General features: G+C 51.3%; 1 protein-coding gene across 3 annotated transcripts in view; it reads right to left on the bottom strand.

Moving 5' to 3' along the window:
- Positions 1-22343, bottom strand: part of SHANK3 (SH3 and multiple ankyrin repeat domains 3) — a 363910-nt gene that overhangs the window by 60172 nt on the left and 281395 nt on the right. For all 3 annotated transcript variants that reach the window (XM_038180780.2, XM_038180783.2, XM_072035934.1), the window contains 2 exons: positions 20460-20542; positions 7924-8048 (listed from right to left, as the gene is read on the bottom strand). In XM_038180780.2, the coding sequence (XP_038036708.2) occupies positions 7924-8048; positions 20460-20542 (208 nt within the window). The remainder of the gene's footprint in view (positions 1-7923; positions 8049-20459; positions 20543-22343) is intronic.

The raw sequence follows: 22343 nt of genomic DNA, 5'->3' as shown, positions 1-22343 counted from the left end.
GTAAGTACAGTTGATGAACAGTCACAGTGTGGCTTTCTGGAATATGCACAAGATAAAGCCAGGCCTAGATGAGTAGCACAGGGTCGGGTGTATGGCACAACACCCTTGCCTACTGCAATATGGCTTAACACACCAAAAATGATGGCCTCTGCAGTGATGATCTTGAGGCAAGCCTTAGCACTGTGATGAAACCTTGTGCTACTGAGGTTCTTGGCCCACCATGAGCTGGAGATGACTTCTGTGAGCCAGACTGACTGCACTGAGAGAATGAGATGGGGGGAATGAACCAGATCTCTTCCTGAGGCAATGGAAAGATCATGCTCAGAAACATGTCCGAAGGCTGAACCTCCACAGGTAAGTGTTGTATCAGGAGGAGTTTCTTTCCTCCATGTGTGCTGGTGAAAGACTGCAAACGGCACCAACTCACGGCTACCTCAGGATCACTTCTGAGTCTCCAGAGAGGTCAGGTCAGCACCTCAAAGCATACGGACACCACGGAAGTCTCTGAAGTCACCCTTGAGAGGCACTGCTGGTTTCTTGTCAGGGCTCTGCCACCCATAATCCCAAGAAGTACCTGTGGTGGTTGCACATCCAGCTATATTCACAGTGTCGGTAACACTCCGAGGTCAGCAGTTCCTCTGAGAGAAACCCCCGACAGCACAGAGAGCAATACTGAGCGCTCCACGGAGCGGCTTCATGTTTGGTATTTCTCACCTGCAGTGCTACAGAAAATGTGCTTTTTGCCAAGAGTCTGCAGTGCTGGGATTCACTTGACAGAGTGTGCTGTCTATAAAATGGGCACCTACCCCAGAAAAATTGCCCTGCAATCCCTGTCCAGACAGGGAAGAGCTGGTCAGTGAACCCGGCAGACCTTGGGCACGATATGTCACATCCTAAGGCAGACCTCAGGTTAGGTCAGATGAATTAATTCCTCCCTGAATTCCACTATCACATTTATTTGGATTCTGCAGACAGAATTGGCAGCCTAGACAAGGCTCCCAGATGTAGGCACCCAGGTACGTGCAGCCTGAAGAGAGGCGAGATGAATCCCACCACAGATCTCTACCAAAGGCAGGGTATTGAGATCACCCGCAACTCTGTTGTCACAGCAGCCCTGTGGGTAATAGGACCGCAGCTGTATTTAGGAAATTAGAGTGCCCCAGGGAATGCTGGCACCTGGAAATGTGAACGAGAACAAGCCAGTGTCAGCCAAGCTAACCAGAGAAAATCAGCCACACAGCTTCATGTGAGAGTTGGCTTCCAACCACTCTACTTGGAGCACTTGTGATGGAAGTACAGTTAGAGAGATGCTGAGTAAACGCTGAGGTTACTTATCCAGTTATTTCTATACATAGAAATACCGTGGGAGGTGGTGATCTCAGTGCTGGAAGATCAAGGGCAGAGCTCAATGCCTCTGATCTGTCTGCCCTAAGCAAGCAGAAGCCCTGGAACTTTCTGTCCCTTCACATCCCCGAGCAGCCCCTACCAACCAACACGACAGGCCTGCCCGTGGCTGAGCTGAACCACACTCACCACACACAGGGCAGGTTCGTCACTAAGAAGAGAGCGTGGCCTTTCCACTGGTGATGAACCGGTGACCTGAGGATACACAATCACTTAACTCCGTTCATGTTTTTGCTTTAGCGTTAAGAATCTGAAAATAGGATCTTTTTGTTCGTGGATCAGCAGATAACAAAGATGCTGAGCAGGTACTGCTGAAATTTCACCTGGGCTGTTTTTCTGGAAATTTGGGTAGATGCACTTTTTGGAGGTCTCAGTGCTTTTGCTAGGTAAATGAACACAGCAGGGAGCGTGCTCACCTGAAAGCACAACCAGCCATGCAGTTTGAAGCCAGACACAGTGGCCGTGTGTACTGGGCCTATGTTGCAAAGGTTTGCTAGATGAGGGGGATGGCTTCTGTAAGAAGAGTCCAGAAGCTGACCTGTGTTAGATAAGGGCCAGCTCCAGCTGGCTCCAAAGGGGACCCGCCACTGGGCAGAGCCGAGCCAGTGAACGATGACGGCTGTGCCTCTGTGAGAGCAGATTGAAGAAAGGGGAGAAAAACTGCTGGGGAACAGCAGCTGGGAGAGGAGTGAGCACCAGCCCTGCAGCCCCAAGGTCCGCGCAGCAGGAGGTGCTCCAGGCAGGCAGCAGCCCTGCAGTTCCCCTGCGGCCTGTGCAGAGGCCCCTGGTGGAGCAGGCTGTCCCCCTGCACCCATGGGTCCCACATGGAGCAGATCTCCACGCTGCAGCCCCCCCATGGGTGGAGGAGCCCCCGGTGGAGCAGGTGGCTGTGGCCTGGAGGAGGCTGCGGCCCATGGAGAGCCCCCGCAGGAGCAGGCCCCGGGCCGGAGCTGCAGCCTGTGGGGGACCTGTGCTGGAGCAGTTTGCTCCTGGGGGATGGACCCCATGGGATGGAGCCGTGTGGGAGCTGCTGCCTGTGGATCGGTAGGATCATGTAGGATCAGTTCAGGAAGGATGGCGTCCCGTGGGAGGGACCCCACGGGGAGCAGGGGCAGAGAGGGACTGAGAAGGACCATTGGAGATGAAGTGCTACAGACTGGCCGCAGCCCTCGTTGCTTGTTCTCCTGTGCTGCTGGAGGACACAGAAGAGGTGGATGTAGTGGGGCACGTGTTTTTAGTTTGCTTATAGTTTCTCACTGTTCTAGTCTGCTAGTGGTAGGCAATAAATGACATCGATCTCCCTATGCTGTCTGTTTTGCCTGTGATGATAATGGGTGGGTGATCCCCTTGTCCTCATCTCAACCCTTGAACCCTTTCCAGTGTATTTTGTTCCCCTTTTTCTTTGAGAAGGGGGAGTAGGAGAGTGGCTGTGGTTGAGTTCAGCTGCCCAGCTGAGTAAAACCACCACACCATGGCAAGACCAAGGATGGAAAAGGGGGTTATGAAGTAAATGAAAAATTACATCCTAGAGTGAGAAATGGAAATATGCTGAAGGATTGCAAGACTGACAAAAGCAACCTAGAACAGAGGGGCTGCCAACGTTCTGAGTTCAGCCAGCCTGAAGGACAGCAGATAGGCAGGAATGCTCTGTCCAGGCTCATAGTGGGGATGAAAGCTGCACTTCATGCACCTCTCTGTTCTGCTTGTGTGATATGCAAAATGACCCGTGCATTCCACCTGTCCTGCTGTCTTTATTCTCCTCAATGTGTCAGATGCCCACCACCCCTCTCATAATCAGGTGCCAGACATCTTACAGTTTCCCTACATGCTCACAATCTAGACAGCGGGTAAAATCTCAAGTAATAATGGAAGTGCGCTCTGATTCCCACCCAAAATACGCTGCAGCAAACAAGGGCTGAGTCAACATACAAAAGCAGAAGGTTCAGCGCTTGTTACAGATGCATATGGCTTGCTGGGATTTAAAAAATGAACCTGTTCAGTCCAGTACGATGAGAAGCCTTAGGCTTCCGGAGAGAGAGGACTTCAGGAATGACAAAGGAAAAGAGAAGAAGCAAAAAAAAAAAAAAAAGAAAAAACAAGATGGTATCTCTGTGAAATAAGAGCAAGGGCCAGATATTCCAGTCTATTATGTTATTGAAGAGTTGCAAATGCTTCTTGGAAGGTCAGGGACTTGGCTGCTGTAAAACCTCAGCAAAATTTTAAACACACTTCCAATACTTGAATTTCTGTTGATAGATGGCATTGCAGGACTGAGGTTACTTCCTTCCACAGCTCCAGCTTCTTCTGCCACAGCGCAGAGACAGGAGAGGCTCAGAGGCTCAGACGCACGAGGCAGCCAGGCAGCCCAGCCCAGCCAGGGCTCTGTTAAAACTGGGATCAGCAGGAGATGAACCCCAGTGGCAAAGCACGGAGGTGGAGAGCAGGAAGAGCACGTGAATACGTAATGCCTGCAGACACGATGACGGGTTGTTACTGTTAGATTACGTGATTAAAGACTAGTCACCATAACCACAAAGGAGCAGAGAACAATGGCAGGTGGAGGAGCCCAATAACCAGTGCTAACGGAGCTACCACAGGGCTACCACAGGAGGAGCCTCGGCCCCAGCCTGGCCCTGACACCCACCAGGAGAGCTGATGGGAGGCTCTCTCCAGGCCACCCTGCAGACCGAGGGGCATTACTGAGGGGCACAGGACATGTTACGGGCTTCCAGCAGGAACATTCTGGGATTGTGCAAGACCTGCTGAGATCAGTGAAAGGACAAAAAGCTGGAGAAGGGGGGATGATGGTGAATCAGGTGAGCACAGGAGAATAAGGGGAGGAGATGTGGAAGAAGCCAGCCGAGGGTAAAGAGGTCACAGGTCAGAATGACCAAGTGTCTGAGGCCAGCTTCTGGCAGGTCCAGTGCATCAGGAGATCTGAGCACCAGCAACTGGAGTGGGTCTCGAGGGTTCACATACTCAGGTGCCAGTAACCAGCAATCCATATTGTCTCCAGGACATGGTCAGGCCACCTGTCTGATTGTGCCTGCAGCATGTGATGCATTTTCTCATCTGTGTGGCAGCCCGTGTGCCTGTGGGTTATGGTACATCTGTACGTGTCCCCGCTGGGGACACATGCTAAACCTTGCTGCTGGCTGAACCTGGGAACCTGGAGCAGCGGCCTTGCATCTCCTGCGTGACTTAAAGCTCCCGATTGTTACCAGGGAGTTGGCACTTTCCTGCTTCAAGATTATCTTTGTCTATTCTCCCTGGAGGTGTCTGATGAAATTTTCCACCTTCACACAATTAGGCAGAAGTTTTACAGTATGAACAGAGACCAGTTTCACTGGAGAAAGTATCGGGTGAGGACACCAACACTAACACGTCCGTGCAATTTTGATCTGAATTTAACACATCTCTAACACATACACCTGGACAGGCTGATGAAGATGTGTCTCAGAGACCTGTATGAGGCTCCAAGCCATATCACAGCATCTCTCTTTCTGAATATTGCTCTCAGGATGTAGCTTTACATTGCAGCAAAGGTAATGTGCTCATTCTGAACCCATTTCCAGCTTTTCTTCCCAGGGACAACACACATGCTCACTGCTCCTCTTGCAAAAGATTTAATGATCCTGCAGCCACAGGGGAAGTCAGCTCTCTAGCTGATGGAAGGAAACGGTAAGCTGCTGAGGGCAGGTCACCAGCTAAATACACTTGTTCTGCAGCTGAACATCCAAATTGGGAGGGAGAGGATAGGGACTGTGAATCTCAGCCACAATGAGGCTACTGTGCTGCAGAACTCACCTGCTCACCACACCCCAAGAGGCTTTATACACATCTGAAATTCCTCCTTGCTTTATAATGTTTATAATACTAGGTATCAGAGAAAGGAGCAGCTCTGTAATGATTTTGTCAGGTTTATGCCGATAGGTGTTTCACCGTGTCTCTTCGGAGGCTACAGAAGACACACTAACAATGCAGATGATGCTGCTCACAATGGTTATTTGGGTCGAGCAGTCTCCGCCAGCACCCCCCAGCTCACAGCTTTTGGGTGATGTTCGTGCTGTAACACCGTGCCCTCACAGCACATGGCCCCCTTCTCCCCTTCCTGCTCTGGTCACCAGCTGCGGGTTCACAGCAGCAACAGGGTGCACAGCAGCACACAGCCCCACGTCCTCCTGCCTGCTGGCACCAACAGGGTGCATGTGGGCACGGTGCCACCCGCGGGCGTTTCCACTTTGCACGAAGGCTGCAGCACTCAGTGCCTCGCCACAGCACATCACGACTGGTCCCCTGCTCTTGGTGCAGGCTTTCCAACAACCACTCGTTCAGCTTTGAGTCTCACAATGGAGCCTGAGGCACTCGGTCTGGAGGGAGTATTCCTAGAAGGAGCCCGCAGAGTAGAAAGATCCCCCAGAGAAGGGGGATCCTGGTGTGCTGGGCAGGTAGCTGCCTGTTACAACGGGGATGACCACCCATCGAAGAGCATTTTTCACTCTAAGCTTCAGACTGTGGGCTGAGTTGCAGCAGCTGGGCTGAGCAAAGCCTCACCACCACCTTCTCCAGTCCCAGGAGCACTTCTGCAACTGGTACAAATTCACAAATTCACCTACACCACACACAACCACAACTTTTACCTTCACACTGAACCAATGCAGCTGTAATATTCTGCATTACTGGGTTTAAAGCCTTATGGTTTTTGCATGAGAAAACATAAGAAAGAAAATCCCATGGCGTGCCTGTCCCTTCCCTGACTGCACGCAGTCTGTTCAGTGTGCACTGTTGCATACTCGCTGCGAGAAACCTGACCACACAATTCACCTCTGCTTTCCCCATGGCGTTCCCTTTCCCAGCCCCACCTTACACACAGGGCTGTGTCAGACTCGGTGTCAATTCGGCATCACCCCACCTCTTCTGCGACCGTTGCTCCCTTGGTAGAGGCAGGATTTGCCTCACCCCGCTGCCTGCACTGACACCATGCATGCTCCGTTTGGAGCAGGCTCCCTGGGAACCCTTCACAATGACGGCACAGCAGCAGACATCTTGACTGAGTGATTCACAAACGTTTAAATCTTTTCTTAACCACCTTATTGCAACAGCCTTTTCTCTGGCTCCAAGAAATGCAGACTTGGCCTATTCATACTATATCCATTTGGCTTGGATTCTGAACATAATTTTCATTTTCAAGTACCACAGTAATTTCTCCTACACTTCTCTCCTATAGCAATGAAAATCCCCGTACACATTAACAAATTAATGTTATCACTCTCTTTCAAACACTCCTTTGAACTATCCTCTGCTGTGTTCACTAGGAGATGAAGCAGTTCTGATAGGCAATGCTGATAGGCAGCATTATCTCCCTACCTAGGGACAGCGAGCACCAGCACTGGAGCACTCACGTAGTCCCATGGGTGCAACACGGCCGTCACCACTGGTCCTGTGCATACACGTGCTCTGTACAGCACCCAGCAGCACCTCCTGTCCTGCCCCTGCTGTCTGGGCATACGCTGATACAAACAGGAACAGAAGAACGATGCAGCCAAGCTGGGCATCAAGCGAGCGCTGCCACTGCTGGAGACCTGTGAGCCACCTTTGGAGCCCTACTGTGGTTTTCTCCCAAATCTCCCACCCACGCCTCAGGCAGGCTGCAGGCCATACTCCACAGAACCTGCCAGGGGGCACCCAGCGTGGGTTTGGAGACCCCCCAGGAGGAGACCCCCCAGCCCCTGGTCCCAGTGCCAGGGCTCCAGCCCCCCCGGCCCAGAAGTGCTGCTGGGGGCCAGGGGGAGCCCCTTGGCTGCAGGCTGCACCCGGTGCCTCCGCTCCTGCCCTGGGCACCACTGGAAGGAGCCTGGCTCCATCTTCATGTGTCTGTATCCACCTCTCCGCATGTACCACTCTGTATTCCCCCTCTCTGTAACTTGCTGCTTAACCCATTGGCCATTTTTTAAGTGTGAAATTGCCAGGGACTCTAATCCTTGCTTCTCTTTTGTTTTAAACAAATCCAGTCTGCTGTGACCCTAGAGCAGAGTGGAGGCAGGACACAGACTCCAGCAGGACTTTCTCAAGAAAGAAAAAGTGCCAAGTGGGAGATAGACAAGAGCAGAGCATTATGTATTTGCTAAATCTAATTCTTCTCTGTAGACCCCAATACTTGTACCACATTGGGCAAAACTGTAATAAATATCAGTACAAAAGAATCCTGGCAGGCCTCCAGAGAGGACATCTAATGAGTCTTTTCTCTGACTTCCATTTTCCCCATAATTCTAGTTAGCAGAAGGGAACCTGTCAGCACGTCTTCTAGCACAGAGAGCATGTATCTGCTTGAATTATTGTACTGAAGAACATTTTTTCATCAAGACATCCAGGCAGCAGACATTTCAATAGCAATTATTACCCAGCTCTCAAAACACCTTACAAAGGAAAATAATTTTGTGCACGATGTTGGCCCTTGTGCTGCAGACGAAGATGCTGCTGGCTGCCATCAGTCACTCTCCCTGCCGTGTCCGGGCTCACCTCAATCAGAAAGTCTCCTGTGCGAAGCCCTGCTCTCCACGCAACGCCTTCCACATCCACTGATTCCAGGTACTGGAGCGCTGGGAAGGCTGGGGTTGGGGTGAACTCCTCAATTGGGGTTTCAGCTACAAAACACAGAGAGAGAGATTGAGACAGTGTGGCTAAGAGTAGGTAGAAGATTGCAGACAGTGTCCAGGAGCCTAAGAAAATCCCCATCCATTGGTTTAGAAAGAACACTCATGCAAGGCTCAGCTTGACTTCAGTGCAGGAACCAACGCTAATGCTACATGGCTGCAGTGTTCATTGGATTGAATCCTGAGATAGCCCCAGAGCCTCCCAGAAATGCACACCTCCCAGAGCCGTGTGTGTTCCCACAAGGTCCTCGTTCACCTCCCAGCACCACTCACAAAACGCGATCAACATCTACAAGCAGCGCCACGAGGGGTGGAACTCGCTCCTGACTCGTAGCTACACACGGGATGTTTCTGTCTGAGTTAGAAGCTCCAGGACTCCCTTGCAGTCAGCAGAGAAGAAGATGTGCCAACCACCTGTGACACTGAAGACGCCAGCCCTAGGGTGGACGGGACCTACAGGAGCCAAGGTGCTCAGCAGCAGCGGGCTGCCTGCTGATCACCCATGGCGTGATGCGTGCTACCTTGTGTGATGGGAGGAAGGAAAAAGCTTACACTGTCTGTTTATTGTGAGACTGTTGCAGGCTTTCAGAGACACCAGATCCATGAAAGAAATGAAGCAAAAAGGCCACAGTTACTCTTTGGGCAACTGGGCAGTCTCTGACCCTAGAAGTGGCACCAGAGGGGTTGCTGTTCTTGGCACAGGGTCTGTCAGATGTGGCTGTTTCAGGGACCAGTCATGATTCTCCAAGAATTTATTTTCCTCTTCATGTATTGTGCAGAGACTTGCTTGACTATGTGCCTGCTTTTGTGCAGAGGGGATTTGTGTGGAGCGATGCAGGAGCAATACAGTCAGTGAGGTCTGCTTCTCCAGGCCTGAGGTGACCAGAAACACCTGAAGGGGACCCTGGAGAATCACAGAATGGCTTGGGTTGGAAGAGACCTCAAAGTCCACCTGGTTCCAACCCCCTGCCACAGGCAGGGACACCTTCCATTAGCCCAGGCTGCCCAAAGCCCCGTCCAGCCTGGCCTCGAACACCTCCAGGAATGGGGCAGCCACAGCTTCTCTGGGCAGCCTGTGCCTCGCTGCTCTCTGAGTGAATTTCTCCCTAACCTCTAATCTAAATCTCCCCTCTTTCAGTTTAAAACCATTCCCCCTTGTCCTGTCACAATCTGCAGAGCAGAGGGACAATCACCTCTCTCGACCCGCTGAGACCTTTCTAATGAGCCTTTCCTCATGGCATGCCATCTCATTACTGGCTTCCATGTGTTACCAGACGGGCTTTCCTAAAAGCCTGCTCCTCAGAGAAGAAAAAGGCAGAAGTAACCTTTCAGAGAAAAGCATTTCTCAGCGCTATGGCACCCAGCCACACATTTGCACAGCCTCCTAGGGAGGATCATTCCCAGTCCTACCTCCACCTAGTGCCAGTCCCAGGACTAGAGTGGGGGTTGTGCTTCAGTGAGCTGCACTGCACTGATCTTGGAGCTGTTCTCATCCAGTAGCAGCCTCAAATGTAAAGCTCAAGGCGGGCTACCACATACGGGAGCGCTCAGCAATGTTGTGGGGGATTGCAATCCTGAAACCCTGTATGTCAATGAACCTGCTTTCCCTGCCTGCACAAACAGGAGGTGATGTTCCAGGTCACCTGTCACGAAGAAACATAACCACCGACACACTGGGAGTAAGACATGGATGAAAAACCTAGGCACGCTCTGACTGATCTGCACTCTCCTGAACAAAGAGACACACCGGAGGGTCAGCGGGTGGGTTTCATTATTCATTCCCACCTGCAACAGCAGCTTTGCTCAAGGCCAGCTGTCAAGACATGCTGTATGGCAGAAGTCCTCTCCTATAACAGCAGCACAGCACTCATCCTGTTGAGTAGCTCTTGAACATACTTACACCACCAGGAGGAGACAGGGTTAACAAGGCGTTTTTTTCTAATGATGTAGCCTGTGTCATGCACTAAAAGACATTAATTAGTGCCTGAAACGTCTACATTTTGGCTAGTGACCAATGGCTGGCTGACAGCATGGCACTGCACTTGCACAGGGTCAGAATAAAAGCCTGGTGCACAGCTGCTGGCACTGATGGCGTTGGTGCAGATTGTCTCAGTCCAGTGCTCTATGCAAGCAGTAAGTTTAAGCCTGGGGTGCACAGGGAGTCCTGTTGTACTTCATGTTGTCTCAAGGACGAGGTTGTTAATACAGGAGCGTGTGGAGGGGCTTGCAAGCCAGCACCGAGAGCAGCACGAGGGGCTCTGGGAGCTTGGCCGATGGCTGACGCTGTGGCTCTCCGCAAACAGTGCAATTCTCACACATTCAGGAGAGAAGCGAGAGCTGGCTGTGACAAACAGCATGGCGAGGACACATCCGCAGCTGCTCGAACATGAAGCAGCTGACTCAAACATAGCAGAGCCAAGGAATTCAAAATAGAGACATGCTCCCCAGCCCCTGGCCAGGCAAGCAATTGGGGGCCTGGTATGTGAGTCTACACCGAAGATTCCCGCTCAGGACTTTTGGGGGGGAGTTTTGGAGCTGTCTTTTTCTCGCATGAATCTTTAGTCCACACTGGATTCAGTCTCCATTCAGAAGAGCCAAAGGTAAAAGAACATTCTTTGCTAGTGAAAGGACAGCCACATACAGGATGCACTGAAGGGTCTAGGCCAACTTCCTAAGAAATCAGACACCAAATGTCTTCTTCAGTGGCTGATGATGCTTGAAAAAAACATTTGCCCCAGACATATTCAACAAGCAAGCCAGAAAAAACAACATTATCTAGTGTGATATCATGCATGACAAGGGCCAGAGCCTTCAGCAATTGCTCCTGTAGATCCACCTCTCACCTCAGCTGATGTATGCAGAAAGCATGCTTTATTTTTCTGAACAATATAGATAATGAAGTAGTGTATCATCAGCTCTGGACAAGTTATCCATCACTCTATTATTAAATAAATGTATTTAAGAGCTGCATCAAAACCCTTATGAAGCAGAAGATTTAATAACAGAGTCAGCGGATGACCTTGTCCTTAGATCTCCTCCAATGTCAGGTCACTCCAGTAAATGTAACCTACATCCTCTTAATTGACAGATGGCCATGCATTTGTGCAAAATGTATAGTCAGTTATTTTATACAGACAGATTATTTCCATCATCTGCCATAATACTTTTAAAAACTTTGTTTACAATTTTACACAAGATTTGTTCTGCTAAATCAGATAGCCATCAGCCAGCACCAGAGCAAGACAAAGTTTGCCTGACAAGATGCTATTTTCTCAAAAATAAACTGAATGATCTGATTATGCTTAGATGTTTTTATTGACTGCATCCCAGAACAGCGTTCCATGACCTTCTTCCTTTGATGGATCCTAGCTTAAACTGGCAAGCAGTAGACAAGTCATCCTACCTATTTTTAAAAATGCCAGCGTAACATTTGATTTCTCCAAATCCTTCAAATCTTCCCCAGTGTTAAACTCAACTTCTTGGATCACTGTTCATCAGCAAGCTCTTTCAATAATCTGAAGTTGAAAGAACCACCAGCCTGACCTTGTTGCAGATGGCAGCTGCAAAACAAGGTGCCCATTACCTTTTGTTAAACCCAGACCCAGAGGAACACAAGATTTAAGTGGAGAAAGACCTTGTGTATTGCCTGAATGTCTGAAAATTAGAAAAGGGGAGACTGAATGTAAAGGGGCTCTCTGAACGTAAAGTAAATTATTTATGTAATGATAACGTGACACACAGTCCCTGCAGAATACCAGCACTGCACTTTGCAAAATGGAGCATCAACATGACATCCCAGTGCTGCCCTCTTATACACACATCACAATCAAGACTTGAAAAGGCCGAGTGGAAGTGCTGATCCCTGGGGAGGACAGCATTGTGCAGATGAGAGTTTAAGTGGTTTCCCAGCCAGAAGGAGCCCAACATGCACAAAGCACCTATCACAAGAGGCATGAGACAGACCTGTCCCACCAGGCTCACTCCTGCTGTGTTCCCACAAATGCCCAGCACAACCCAGAGGTGCTTGCTGCCCCTGTGCATCCCCAGGTGTAGCAGGAGGAAGGAAAGTGAGTGCCCATAGCAAGGCAAAGAGGAGTGGCTTTGGGATTTGGCTCTGTTCCTCCTGTTCCTCTGACCTGCAAGCATCAGCACAGTGAGGAGGCAGGACTAAGCCCAGAATGGAGGGTGGGAGCAGCAAGCTGTGGGCCATGGGGCTGACAAGGGGAGAAACCTTAAATTATAGCTTGGAGTCATTTGAGGGTAGTGCAAGGATGCGGTTTCCTCATTGGCAAACAAAAATATATAGGGAATACAAGTAAAATTAACGTAGGAGAAACAGCCTTATAGCCAATTTTGTCACCTGTACTATTGCTGTGCTACATGAGGATGACGGGTAGGCCATTTTCTGTGTGCTGGAAGTTACATCTGCAGTAACTGCATGCCACTGTACACAATTTTTAAAGTGTCAGTAATGCCTTAAAAAGTCAGTAAACAAGAAAATGCATCCTGAAGTCAGAACTGTATCCTCATGAAAGCAAATACTGGAAGGAGAATTTAATAAAAGAAGAAAAAAGCTGAAAGAGGAAGCGACCAACTCTCATGTTACTGCCTGAAGTCCCAATACTTAATCACAAGGAACAAGAAGCTCTAGAAGGGACAAGTAAATGTGGGTTAAACCACCCCTTCTCCATGCAGGGAATGAGATGTGCAAGGGCAACTGCTCCAGGGGTCTCCATCAGCCACATCAGGCAGGAGGTGGAGGAGCTGTGACCTCTGGATGGAGGCACAGTCCAGCACTGGATTTCCCATCTGCCTCAGTACTGCAGCATTAAGGCAATAAAGGGGAAATCTGGTCTTTAGCAGTCTGCAACTGTACTTTCTTGTTTCAGATCTTTCTGTTACAGCTGCTTTTAGTTATTCTGTCAAATATATCAATACTGTGCTTATACTTGCTCGGTACTGAATCTGATCTGTACTTTTCTTCAAAAGAGCTGCAAAGGGAGAAAATGCTCCCACTGTAGTCAGTAATTAAAACATAATCACAGAATCATAGAATATCCTGCACTGGCAGGGACCCACGAGGATCATCGAGACCAACTCCTGCCCCCAAACACAGCAACCTAAGAGTTAAACCATGCATCTAAGAGCTCGAACAGGCTCAGTGCCATGTCCACGTCCCTGGGCAGCCTGTCCCAGTGCCCAACCACCTCTGGGTGAAGAACCTTTCCCTAACACCCAGCCTGACCCTCCCCTGTCCCAGCTCCATGCTGTTCCCTCTGGTCCTGTCGCCAAAGAGAAGAAACCAGCGCCTGTCCCTCCACTCCCTTCGTGAGGAAGCTGTAGATTTCCTTCCCTCAGCCTCCTTTTCTCTGGCTGAACAAACCAAGGGGCCTCAGCTGCTCCTTGTACGTCTTGTCCTCTAGTCCTTTCACCATCTTTGTTGCCCTCCTTTGGACACTCTCTAATATTTTTATATCTTTCCTATGTCATGGAGCCCCAAACTGCATGCAGTACTCAAGGTGAAGCTGCAGCAGTGCTGAGTATGGTGGCACTATTGCTTCTTTTGCCCAGTTAGCTACACCACTGACAGCGCACCCCAGGGCCCTTTTGGCCCTCAGGGCTCACCGTTGCCTCACACTGAGCTTGCTGTCAACCCAAACCCCACATCCCTCTCCAGCCATGTCCCCCACTCTGTACGTACATTCAGGCCTGCATAGCTCTAGGTGTGGAATCTGGCACTTGCTCGTGTTAAATTTCGTACATTTGGTGATTGCCCAGTGCTGCAGCCTATCAAGATCTCTCTGTAGGGTCCTCTACCCTTAAGGGAATTGACAACAACTACCAAGTTAGTACTGTCCACAAGCTTACTTAGTGTGTGCTCAGCTCCTGTGTCCAGGTCATTGATAAGAACACTGAAGAAAACTGACCCTAAAAAGGAGCCCTGGGGAACCCTACCAGCGACTGGCTGCCAGCCTGGTGCAACCCCATTTACTGTAACCCTTTGAGCCTGACCCCTGCAGAATGCTGCTTCGCAAAAAATGAAGTGTGAATGGAAAATTCACTGCTGTGGGAGAAACTCTGACCGTCACTGTCACTCCTCTGCCCTCGAGGCTCTCTGTCCAGCCCAGAGCCAGGAAAACCCGTGCTCCTCAGGGGCACGGAGATGGAGAGCTGCACGAGACGTGCTCCACAGGCTGCCCGTGCCCAGCGGGATGCGGACATCTGAGCACCCTCTGCACAAAATGCACCTTCTGAAACACCTGGGAGTCCGTGCTGGCCTCACACAGGTGACAGCCCCGTGTTTCCCCTCAGCTATCTCTGAAATTTGGCCATTTCTAGCATCACTTCCCTTTAAACTCCAACGAAACCCAGCCGTCCCTCTCAGCACCACCTGTAACTTGCTCAGCCCTCTCATCGCTGCCCGTCCTGCCGTGCAGCTCCTCACATCACATCCGTCAGACCTCCACCTCCTGTCCTGGCAGCTTCACCTCATCGTCAGCCCAGCCACCGACGGAACAAGGCACCAGAACTGCCCACCACGTTCAGAGCCTGTTGTAGCCGCAGTGACAAAGGAAGAAGTCGCCACATGCTCTGTGCACAACTTGGGAAACCCAACCTCTGGTGTCTCACAATGGCCCAGGGCAAGCCTGAGTGCAGCAACCCAGCCATCCCAAAATTCAGCTTGGAACCAGATCCTCCCAAATACTGCTTCCAGACCAGAGCCTGCAGGAAGGTGTTAGGTCAGAAGTATGTAATATGGGTAACAATTCACCTCTAAGTGCCTACACAGGAAGGAAATAAAATTTAAGGAGGCTCTTTCTATCCTGCTGACAAGGGCAAAGCTAAATCAAAAGCTTTGGAATTAAATTGCAGAAATTCTCACTGGTAATGACGCAGAATTTCCTAACAAGGAGGTCTACTGTTCATTGCAAAATCTCATGACTTTAAATCTGAAGAATTATAATTTGTACCAGCCAAGAAATCACCACGTTAATACCAAAGCTTTGTTTGTACAATTTGATCACTGTGGTCATTTCCTGGCCTCAAAAATCTACTGTCATCTGGGCTGCCGTGCACCAGAGGCTCGACCCTCAGCTGCACCCCAAAGAGTCAAGAGGAGTCCTGAAAGAGACAGGTCCTGTGAGCTGTCACTGCCCTGAGCTGCTCCTCTTCGCTAGGAGCTGCTCCCAAGGACCTGATGCAGTAAACCCCAGCCCTGAATTTGACTCTTGCAGCATTGCAGTCGATCTCATTTCAAGATGAAGGCTTCACATTTACAGAGTGAAAAAAAAAAAAAAAGATTCTAAATCGTATTTACTGCAGGATATCTTAGCTACTTGGTACTTCTCACCCCAAATCCTGAAGGCATGTCCCAGAATATTGGAGCACCTGGCAGCCCCTTGCAGCTAGCTGGTCAGTGGATAACGAGCACCTACAGAGTATGTGCTCCATACATGCTCCATGTATTTGGAGGTAGGAAGAGGAGGGGTGCCACAGAGGTTAATTAAATTCAGCTCCTGAGTTTTTAAGTTTCTAAGGCTACTATAAAAGATGGGTCAAAACCAGCATTTACCATACCCAGATTCTACTGAGCTTTGTTTCTACGCTTCCATTGGATCTCCATAATGATGATACCACCCTTAACAATACAGATGACAGACTTGGTGTTTGAAGTGCTTTAAATACATCTTCCAGTCCCACTTTGTTATCATCCTGAGGGTCACGAAGTGTCACAGCACTCCTCTGCATAAAGGCCATATTCTGAAAACCATAAATAAGCTCTTCTAGTTCCATGAAATGTTATGATACCAGTATTGTCCCAAAATTTGCTGCAGGGCTTCAGGCCAGCTTCCCCTCTGCCTGCTACACCAACAGTGAGATCCTCAAGCTCTGACCATGCTTCCTGCACCATGCCCCGTCCTCGTGCCCCAGGGCTGTGCAGAGCAGGAGCTGTGGCTCTCATGGACCTTCATAAGGCCACGAGACCCAGCACCAAGCAACTCACAGCACTGACACTCGACTTGTAGAGGCTTCTGTTGCTGAATGTCAGGTCTTCACACAAAATGTTGGACAGGAAAAGAAACTAAAACTCCCTCAAATGCCCGACGGATTGCTACGGATTGAAGCAAGTACAAAGCTTGGATCCAGGTGGCTGGATCACTGAATTCACCCAAGGCGATTTGTCTCAGTTACTGCAGTAACATCTCTTCTGGCTGTTCTTTACACAAAGGGATGCAAACAAACATCTTTTGCTGAGTATCAAACTTTAACCCTTCCTGCAGAGAAAACCTGGCAAAAGACAAGTGGGAGTTGGTGAAGCACACGAGTCCTAAAATGCCATCTATGCAGAGACCCTCCCTGACCTGGCCTTGAGCTCCCTGAGCACCTTGCAACTGTGTCTTGACTGTGGAACCAGGCCAGCCCTGGGCATTTGCAGGACTGCAGAAGGAATGCTGGCTTGCTGTGCCCAAGCTCACATGATGACCAGGAACAGGCAAAGAGACATTTGTGATAGCTGCACAAGCTTCCAAGTACAAGACTGGAGCTGTGTGGTCACACTGCCCAATTTTCCCGTTGATGCTAAACATCATCCAGTGCTCATGGGGAGTGCTCCAGAGGAGGCTGCAGACAATACTGGTCCCCAGGCGGTTCTGCTGTGTCCCAGCAAGGAAGGATTGGGCTGGGTTACAAACTGAGCCTTTCCTGTCTGCCTCAGCTGGCATCTCACTACTGGCACTGGGTTATCTGGCAGCCCCTGCATCCATGGGACGCTGCTGCCATGCATGTGATGCCAGTCCCACGTTTGGGCTGTCTGAGACCATTCGTGGAACAAGGGACCCGGTCTCCAAAGCACAGCCACACTCGTGCATTGCCGTGCCCAAGCTTATCAGCTCTGACAGCTCTGTGTGACTCGCTGATGAAGTTGTCCCCCAGTGGGATTTCTGCAATATGTCCCACCGGACCTGGCAGTCACCCCTGGGAATTGCCCAAGCCACACAGAAGCCAGAGGCAGGTTTGGAGCTGAGCAGGAGGTGAGCACGCCCCATGGGTTCAGCAGGCTCTCCGTAACAGTCCGGCTCAGATGCGTGGACAGACACTGAACGTGGAGGTGGAGGTAGCGCTGTGTCGTGTACAGGAGTGGAGAGGCTGCAGACGGCAGCGGGGACATGGGGCTGTGTGAGAGCAGGGAGCCCAGGGAGGGAGGGCACAGATACAAAGCTTGCTCCAAGGAGCAGCGAGAGCTGGGCAGACCTGGAAAGTGGGTCTGCGTCCTGCATTAATACAGGTACTCGTGGTAGAGCAGGTAAGTGCTTGCTTGATTGGAAGCCTGGCAAAAAAAACAAACAACCAACCAAACAAAAAAAAAAAAACACGAAGATTTACAACATTTTGGAAAGAAGCAGGAGCAAAACAAGCCCTGCACTAGGTTGGTACGACATCTTCTCACCAGCAGCATACAGATCAGCTGCTTCAGGAGATGCACATATCACAGGAAGCAACAATCCTGGGAGACTTCTTGAATAACATGCCCTGCCTGGGGACTTCTCCCCAAATTAAACAGACAATGGAAGCTGATGCCATGCAGCAAGGACTTCGGGCCATTCCAATCTCTCTCCTTTTTTTTTTTTTTCTTTTTTCCCCAAACACAATTCACATTACAGGCAATATCTTTGCTGTTCATTAAATTATCTCCTTACTTAGTAAATGGCTGAGTCAGGGACTGTGTCCCCCTCCACCACTTTCACAGAACCCACAGCAACCAGACACCAAACGAGTATGAACTGGCACAGTCAGCACTCCTCGCTCAGGGAACAGGTAGCATGGATTTGGTGAGACCATGTGTGAGGTGTGGTCACTGCATCAGCTGTAACAACCACTGCTTACAAGGATGGCCCCAGGGAAGTATGTAAGAATACTTCATGGATCATACTACTACAGGGATAGTGCCTGATCTGTGGTCATGCTAGGCAGAAAGACAGAGGTTGCTGGAAGAACCTTCTATGTGTGCATAGAAGAGTGACAGAGTTTAAGATATTATATGCCTAGAAATATCATCTCTCAGCATTTCATCATGAAAACGTTTCATCTCGTACCTGTGCTCAGCACAGCTCTATCACCTGTGTAATGAAAGGCAGGGCTGGTCTCTGGGCTGGGAAATGCAGCAGTAAATCCAGCTGCTCACCACGCTCCTTCAGGGTGCTGAGCGAAGGTGCTGCCTCACTGCTGCCCCTTGCTCCATCCACACGACTCCCCGAGGCAACAGCTGCGGGCAAACCCCGCATCAGAAAGCTGCACTTCACCTCCCGCAGGGATCCAGGAATAACCTCTGCCCAAATGCCCCACTGGTTTGACTGGGACCTGGCCTCCCCCAGCTGCTGGAGGCAGAGGGAGACGGGTTGGGCTGGGGAGGGCTTGCTCCCCCTGCCTGGGATGCAGCCCGTGGGGCAGTGCCACATGGATGGGCAAAACCCAGCCTGGAAGGAAGCAGCACGACTGCTGGAAGCCGTGCAGGATTCACCACCCTCTGCAGCATGAAGTGCAGCCTCCTTTGAGGATCATCCAGCTGTGTCTCACTTAACCAGCTCCTTCCCTCTGCAGGGACTTTGCTGACTCTGCTCCCTGCCGCTCCCGGGCTCCTTCTCCAATCACCCCAAGAGACCTGAAGCGCTTCGCGGTCTAAATGGAGCGTGAGCGGTGCTGCCAGGTGGGGCCAAGACAGAAGATCCCAATGCTGCTTCCAGCGTAAAGCCCCAAGCAGCAGGAAGCACGAGGCTGGGAAAAAAGGGGGTGACAGACCTGCCACAATCCCCTCTCCGCCAGGAGGGTGCTGCTCCCCAGGGGGATCTGCACACCCACCGGCACCCCCGCCCCAGGCGGCAGCACCAGAGACCACGACCGCCCCGCGGGGGCTTCCGAGACGCGGCCCCTGCAGCCCTGCCCAGACCCCTGCAGAGCTGCGAATGCCTGAGCCAGACCCAGGTCCCGCACAGCCTCACGCCCACTGCCCAACCCGCTCCAAGTCCGCTCCCTCAGCCTTGGCAGACAAAGGAAAATACAGAGCTTGCAGACATTGGGAGGGCAAACGCAAAAAAAAAAAATGGAAATAGGGCACAATTTATCCCATTTTGTCCTAACACGACAGCTGCAAGTCTGATCCGGCAAAAAAACGGATGCCATTTTGAGCCCTGAAGTTTCACTCCACATTACACAGACTGATGTGAGCAGTGCATGGACAGACACGTATGGCACATATTTAGGGAAGGGGAGAGACAGGGAAGGAGAGAGACAGCGACCATATTCTGACTGGAACACAAACACACCCCCCGGCACACCGAGCCCCTCCGAGACACGGACAGAACAAAGGCAATTCAGGAATCCTGACAGAAAATCACACCCAAGATGTAAGCCCAAATCACAGCGATCTCCAGGCACACAGGAAAGGTGCAGCTCCACCAAAGGAGCCGGCAGCCACTCATTGAAGCTTTCCCTCCCGCATCCTGCACCCTGCATGCAGGGGAGGGACGGCAGCCTGTGCCGCTGTGCCTCTGCTGACAGCAGCTGCATTTCAGAGACCCCCAGCCTGTGCCGTGCCTTCAGCCTGGAAATGCAGGAGGGAGCACCCCCAGCCTGCGGGGGACCTGCCCCCCATCGCAGGGGCTGAAGCCCATTCCCATGTGAATATGAGCACATTCATTAGCAGTCCTCAGGGGACTCTTATTGTAGCAAAAAGATCAGTTCCTTGAAACAGGAGCCACAGAAACTACCGGGTCCAACGTGCCGGCTGCCAGCGCTCAGGTATTGCAGGGCTGTGCAGGTGAAGCGTGCCCCAGGCACCAGCAGAGGCTGGCAGCACAGCTCCGAGGCAGAGCTTCCACCAGCCTGCCCTCGTGCTGGGGCTGAGCCCCAACACAGCCAGGGCCCCCAGGAGGACCCCAATTGTACACACTCAAAGAACAGTGAAAAACTTCAAGCACTTAAAAAAAAAAAAAAAAAAAAAAAAAAGCCGTGGAGGACACCGGCCCTGCCCCATGGGGCTTACACCTGTACCTGGAACGGCAGATGCACTTCATACACCCAGTAAATAGGCAGAAGTGAAAACTCCTACAAATTCAAGGCTACAAATACCAGCATCTGTACCAGAAAAACACCCCAGAACGTTCAAGAGATGCACATTTACCATGAATGGCATTTTCTGTACAATGCACGTACCCAGAAATAGACTGCACTCACACTGCCTCGCTGTCAGAGAAGGAGAAAAGAGATTCCCTTAGGAGACCCTGATGCACAGGGGCTCGAGGGCTGCTCCATGCAGCCAGGGAAGCAGGGTCCGGAGCACTAACCGAGGTGACGAGACGGAGCTCTCCCCCAACCCCAGGACCGAGTGAAAGAAGCAGCCCTTACCTTTGGCCCCTCGCAACACAAACCCGAATCCCTCATGCTCCCTCTTCTGCAGCACGGCCGTCTTCTCCTCAATGATGTAGTCACTGGGCAGGAAAGAGCACAAGAGAATGATGCTAGGGTTAGATTTCAGCACCATGCTGCCAGGCGGAGGTGGCCTTTGTGCCTGTGACAAGGAGACCTCTTCTCATCGACTGTTTCATCTCAGCAAGGAGCTGGGAACACTCTGCTTCCCTCCCTCCCTTGCCCAAAGTCAGAACAAAAAGACGAAAGCTACTTTCCCTCAATAGGTAGGTGGAGGGAAGCCCTGGCTGCCTGGATCACCCTTCTGCCCACCGGTCCCCTTCTCAGTCACCTGCATACGCATGCAGGGAGCTTACTGATCCCACTTGGGGCTTCCCTTTAAATGATGCCCTTAACATATAACTGAAGAGTGGAGCGCCTGAGCAGAGGAGGTGCGGGGGGAGGCAGCCATCCATCCATCAGGGAAGATGCTCTGAGACTTTCCAGTTGCCTCTCGTATGAAAAAATTAGATGCCTGACAAAAGGAAAGGTGCCTCTTTGGTAAGTTTCCTGGGAGAGAGAGCAGCAGAGTTTATATCCTCATCCCGATGCTCTGATCTTCTCTTAAAATCCCCCCCCTCGTTGCTAAGTAACCGTCTGTCATTAGAAGAGGGGGGATGCATTTCATTGTCCTATTTTAACAAAGCCGCTCTTCCCTGCCCTCAACAGCAGCTAGACGAGAAGAACGGAAAAAAATCCGGTGCTGGAGAGAGAGGAATGGACGCGTGGCTCTGAGCAGCCCCCGGGTGCTGGCGGCCCTTCCAACCAAAATCGTCCACAGGCTCCAGGAGAGGCGGGGGGGGGCACGGGGAGAGGGCTTCTCTCCGCAAACGGGAGCTGAAATGCAGCCCTGCAAATCCCTCCCAGCAGAGCCGCATGTCTGACATCAGAGTGGAATTAATCAGGGACCTCGGTCCTGCTCGGCAGCACGGCAGGACGCGTTTCGCACCGCGCCACAGCCCGGGCAGGCAGAGGGGGACGGACGGCGTGCGGCGGCCCCCTGCCCACACGCGTGGGTGCCGGACCCCGACCCGCAGGGAGGGCACGGAGCGGGCACGGAGCAGGCACGGAGCGGGCACGGAGGGGGCACACTGCGGCACGCACACCCCCCAGCCCCACGGCCGCCCCCTGCCCTGTGTGTGCCGCAGGGAAGCGGCTGCCCCACGCCGGGACCACGCGTCCACACCAGGGGTGTGGGAGCCACGTTTTGGGGTGAAAGAGGGGCTGCGGGTGCTGCTGCACGGGCCTGGCTGGCGGCTCCCAGCAGCCAGCGACGCCCCCAGACCCGGTGCGCCTCTGCACCCTGTCCATCTGCAGCCCCGCCTGATGGTGATGCCTCTGTGGGCATCCATCCGTTTTTTGGTGGTTTTATGGCTCTGCTGTTAACATCACAATAGTATCTGACTCTCCTATCACAGGTGGGCAGATTCCTTTGTTTTCCAAGACCAAGGGAAAGCGATCACAGAAGTCAATACATGCCAGGGCCACAGGTACCAAGGCGCTCTGGAAGACTCGGAAGAGATGCCGTCCAACAAAGTGAACACAGAACTCAAGCCTAAACTCCTTGGACTTCCCTGGTATTTCACTGTGTGCTATAACGCTATAATTTTGGACATCCTTTGGCATTACACATTAAAAAAAAAAAAAAGGTATCTATAAACCCATCACTTTGTGCAACAAAGTACCTAGGTGTGGACAAAATTCAACAGAACTATGGGAACTGCTTTAAAGGAGGTGGCTGCTGTCACACAGTCATCCATTTATGTCACATTTTCAACACATTGCCTGTCTTTCAAAAGCAGAGCTGGGTATGCATATGCTCCT

The sequence above is a fragment of the Anas platyrhynchos genome, chromosome 1 (genome assembly GCF_047663525.1).
Source record: "Anas platyrhynchos isolate ZD024472 breed Pekin duck chromosome 1, IASCAAS_PekinDuck_T2T, whole genome shotgun sequence".
Lineage (NCBI taxonomy): Eukaryota > Metazoa > Chordata > Aves > Anseriformes > Anatidae > Anas > Anas platyrhynchos.
This window is presented reverse-complemented; position numbering and strand designations above follow the sequence as displayed.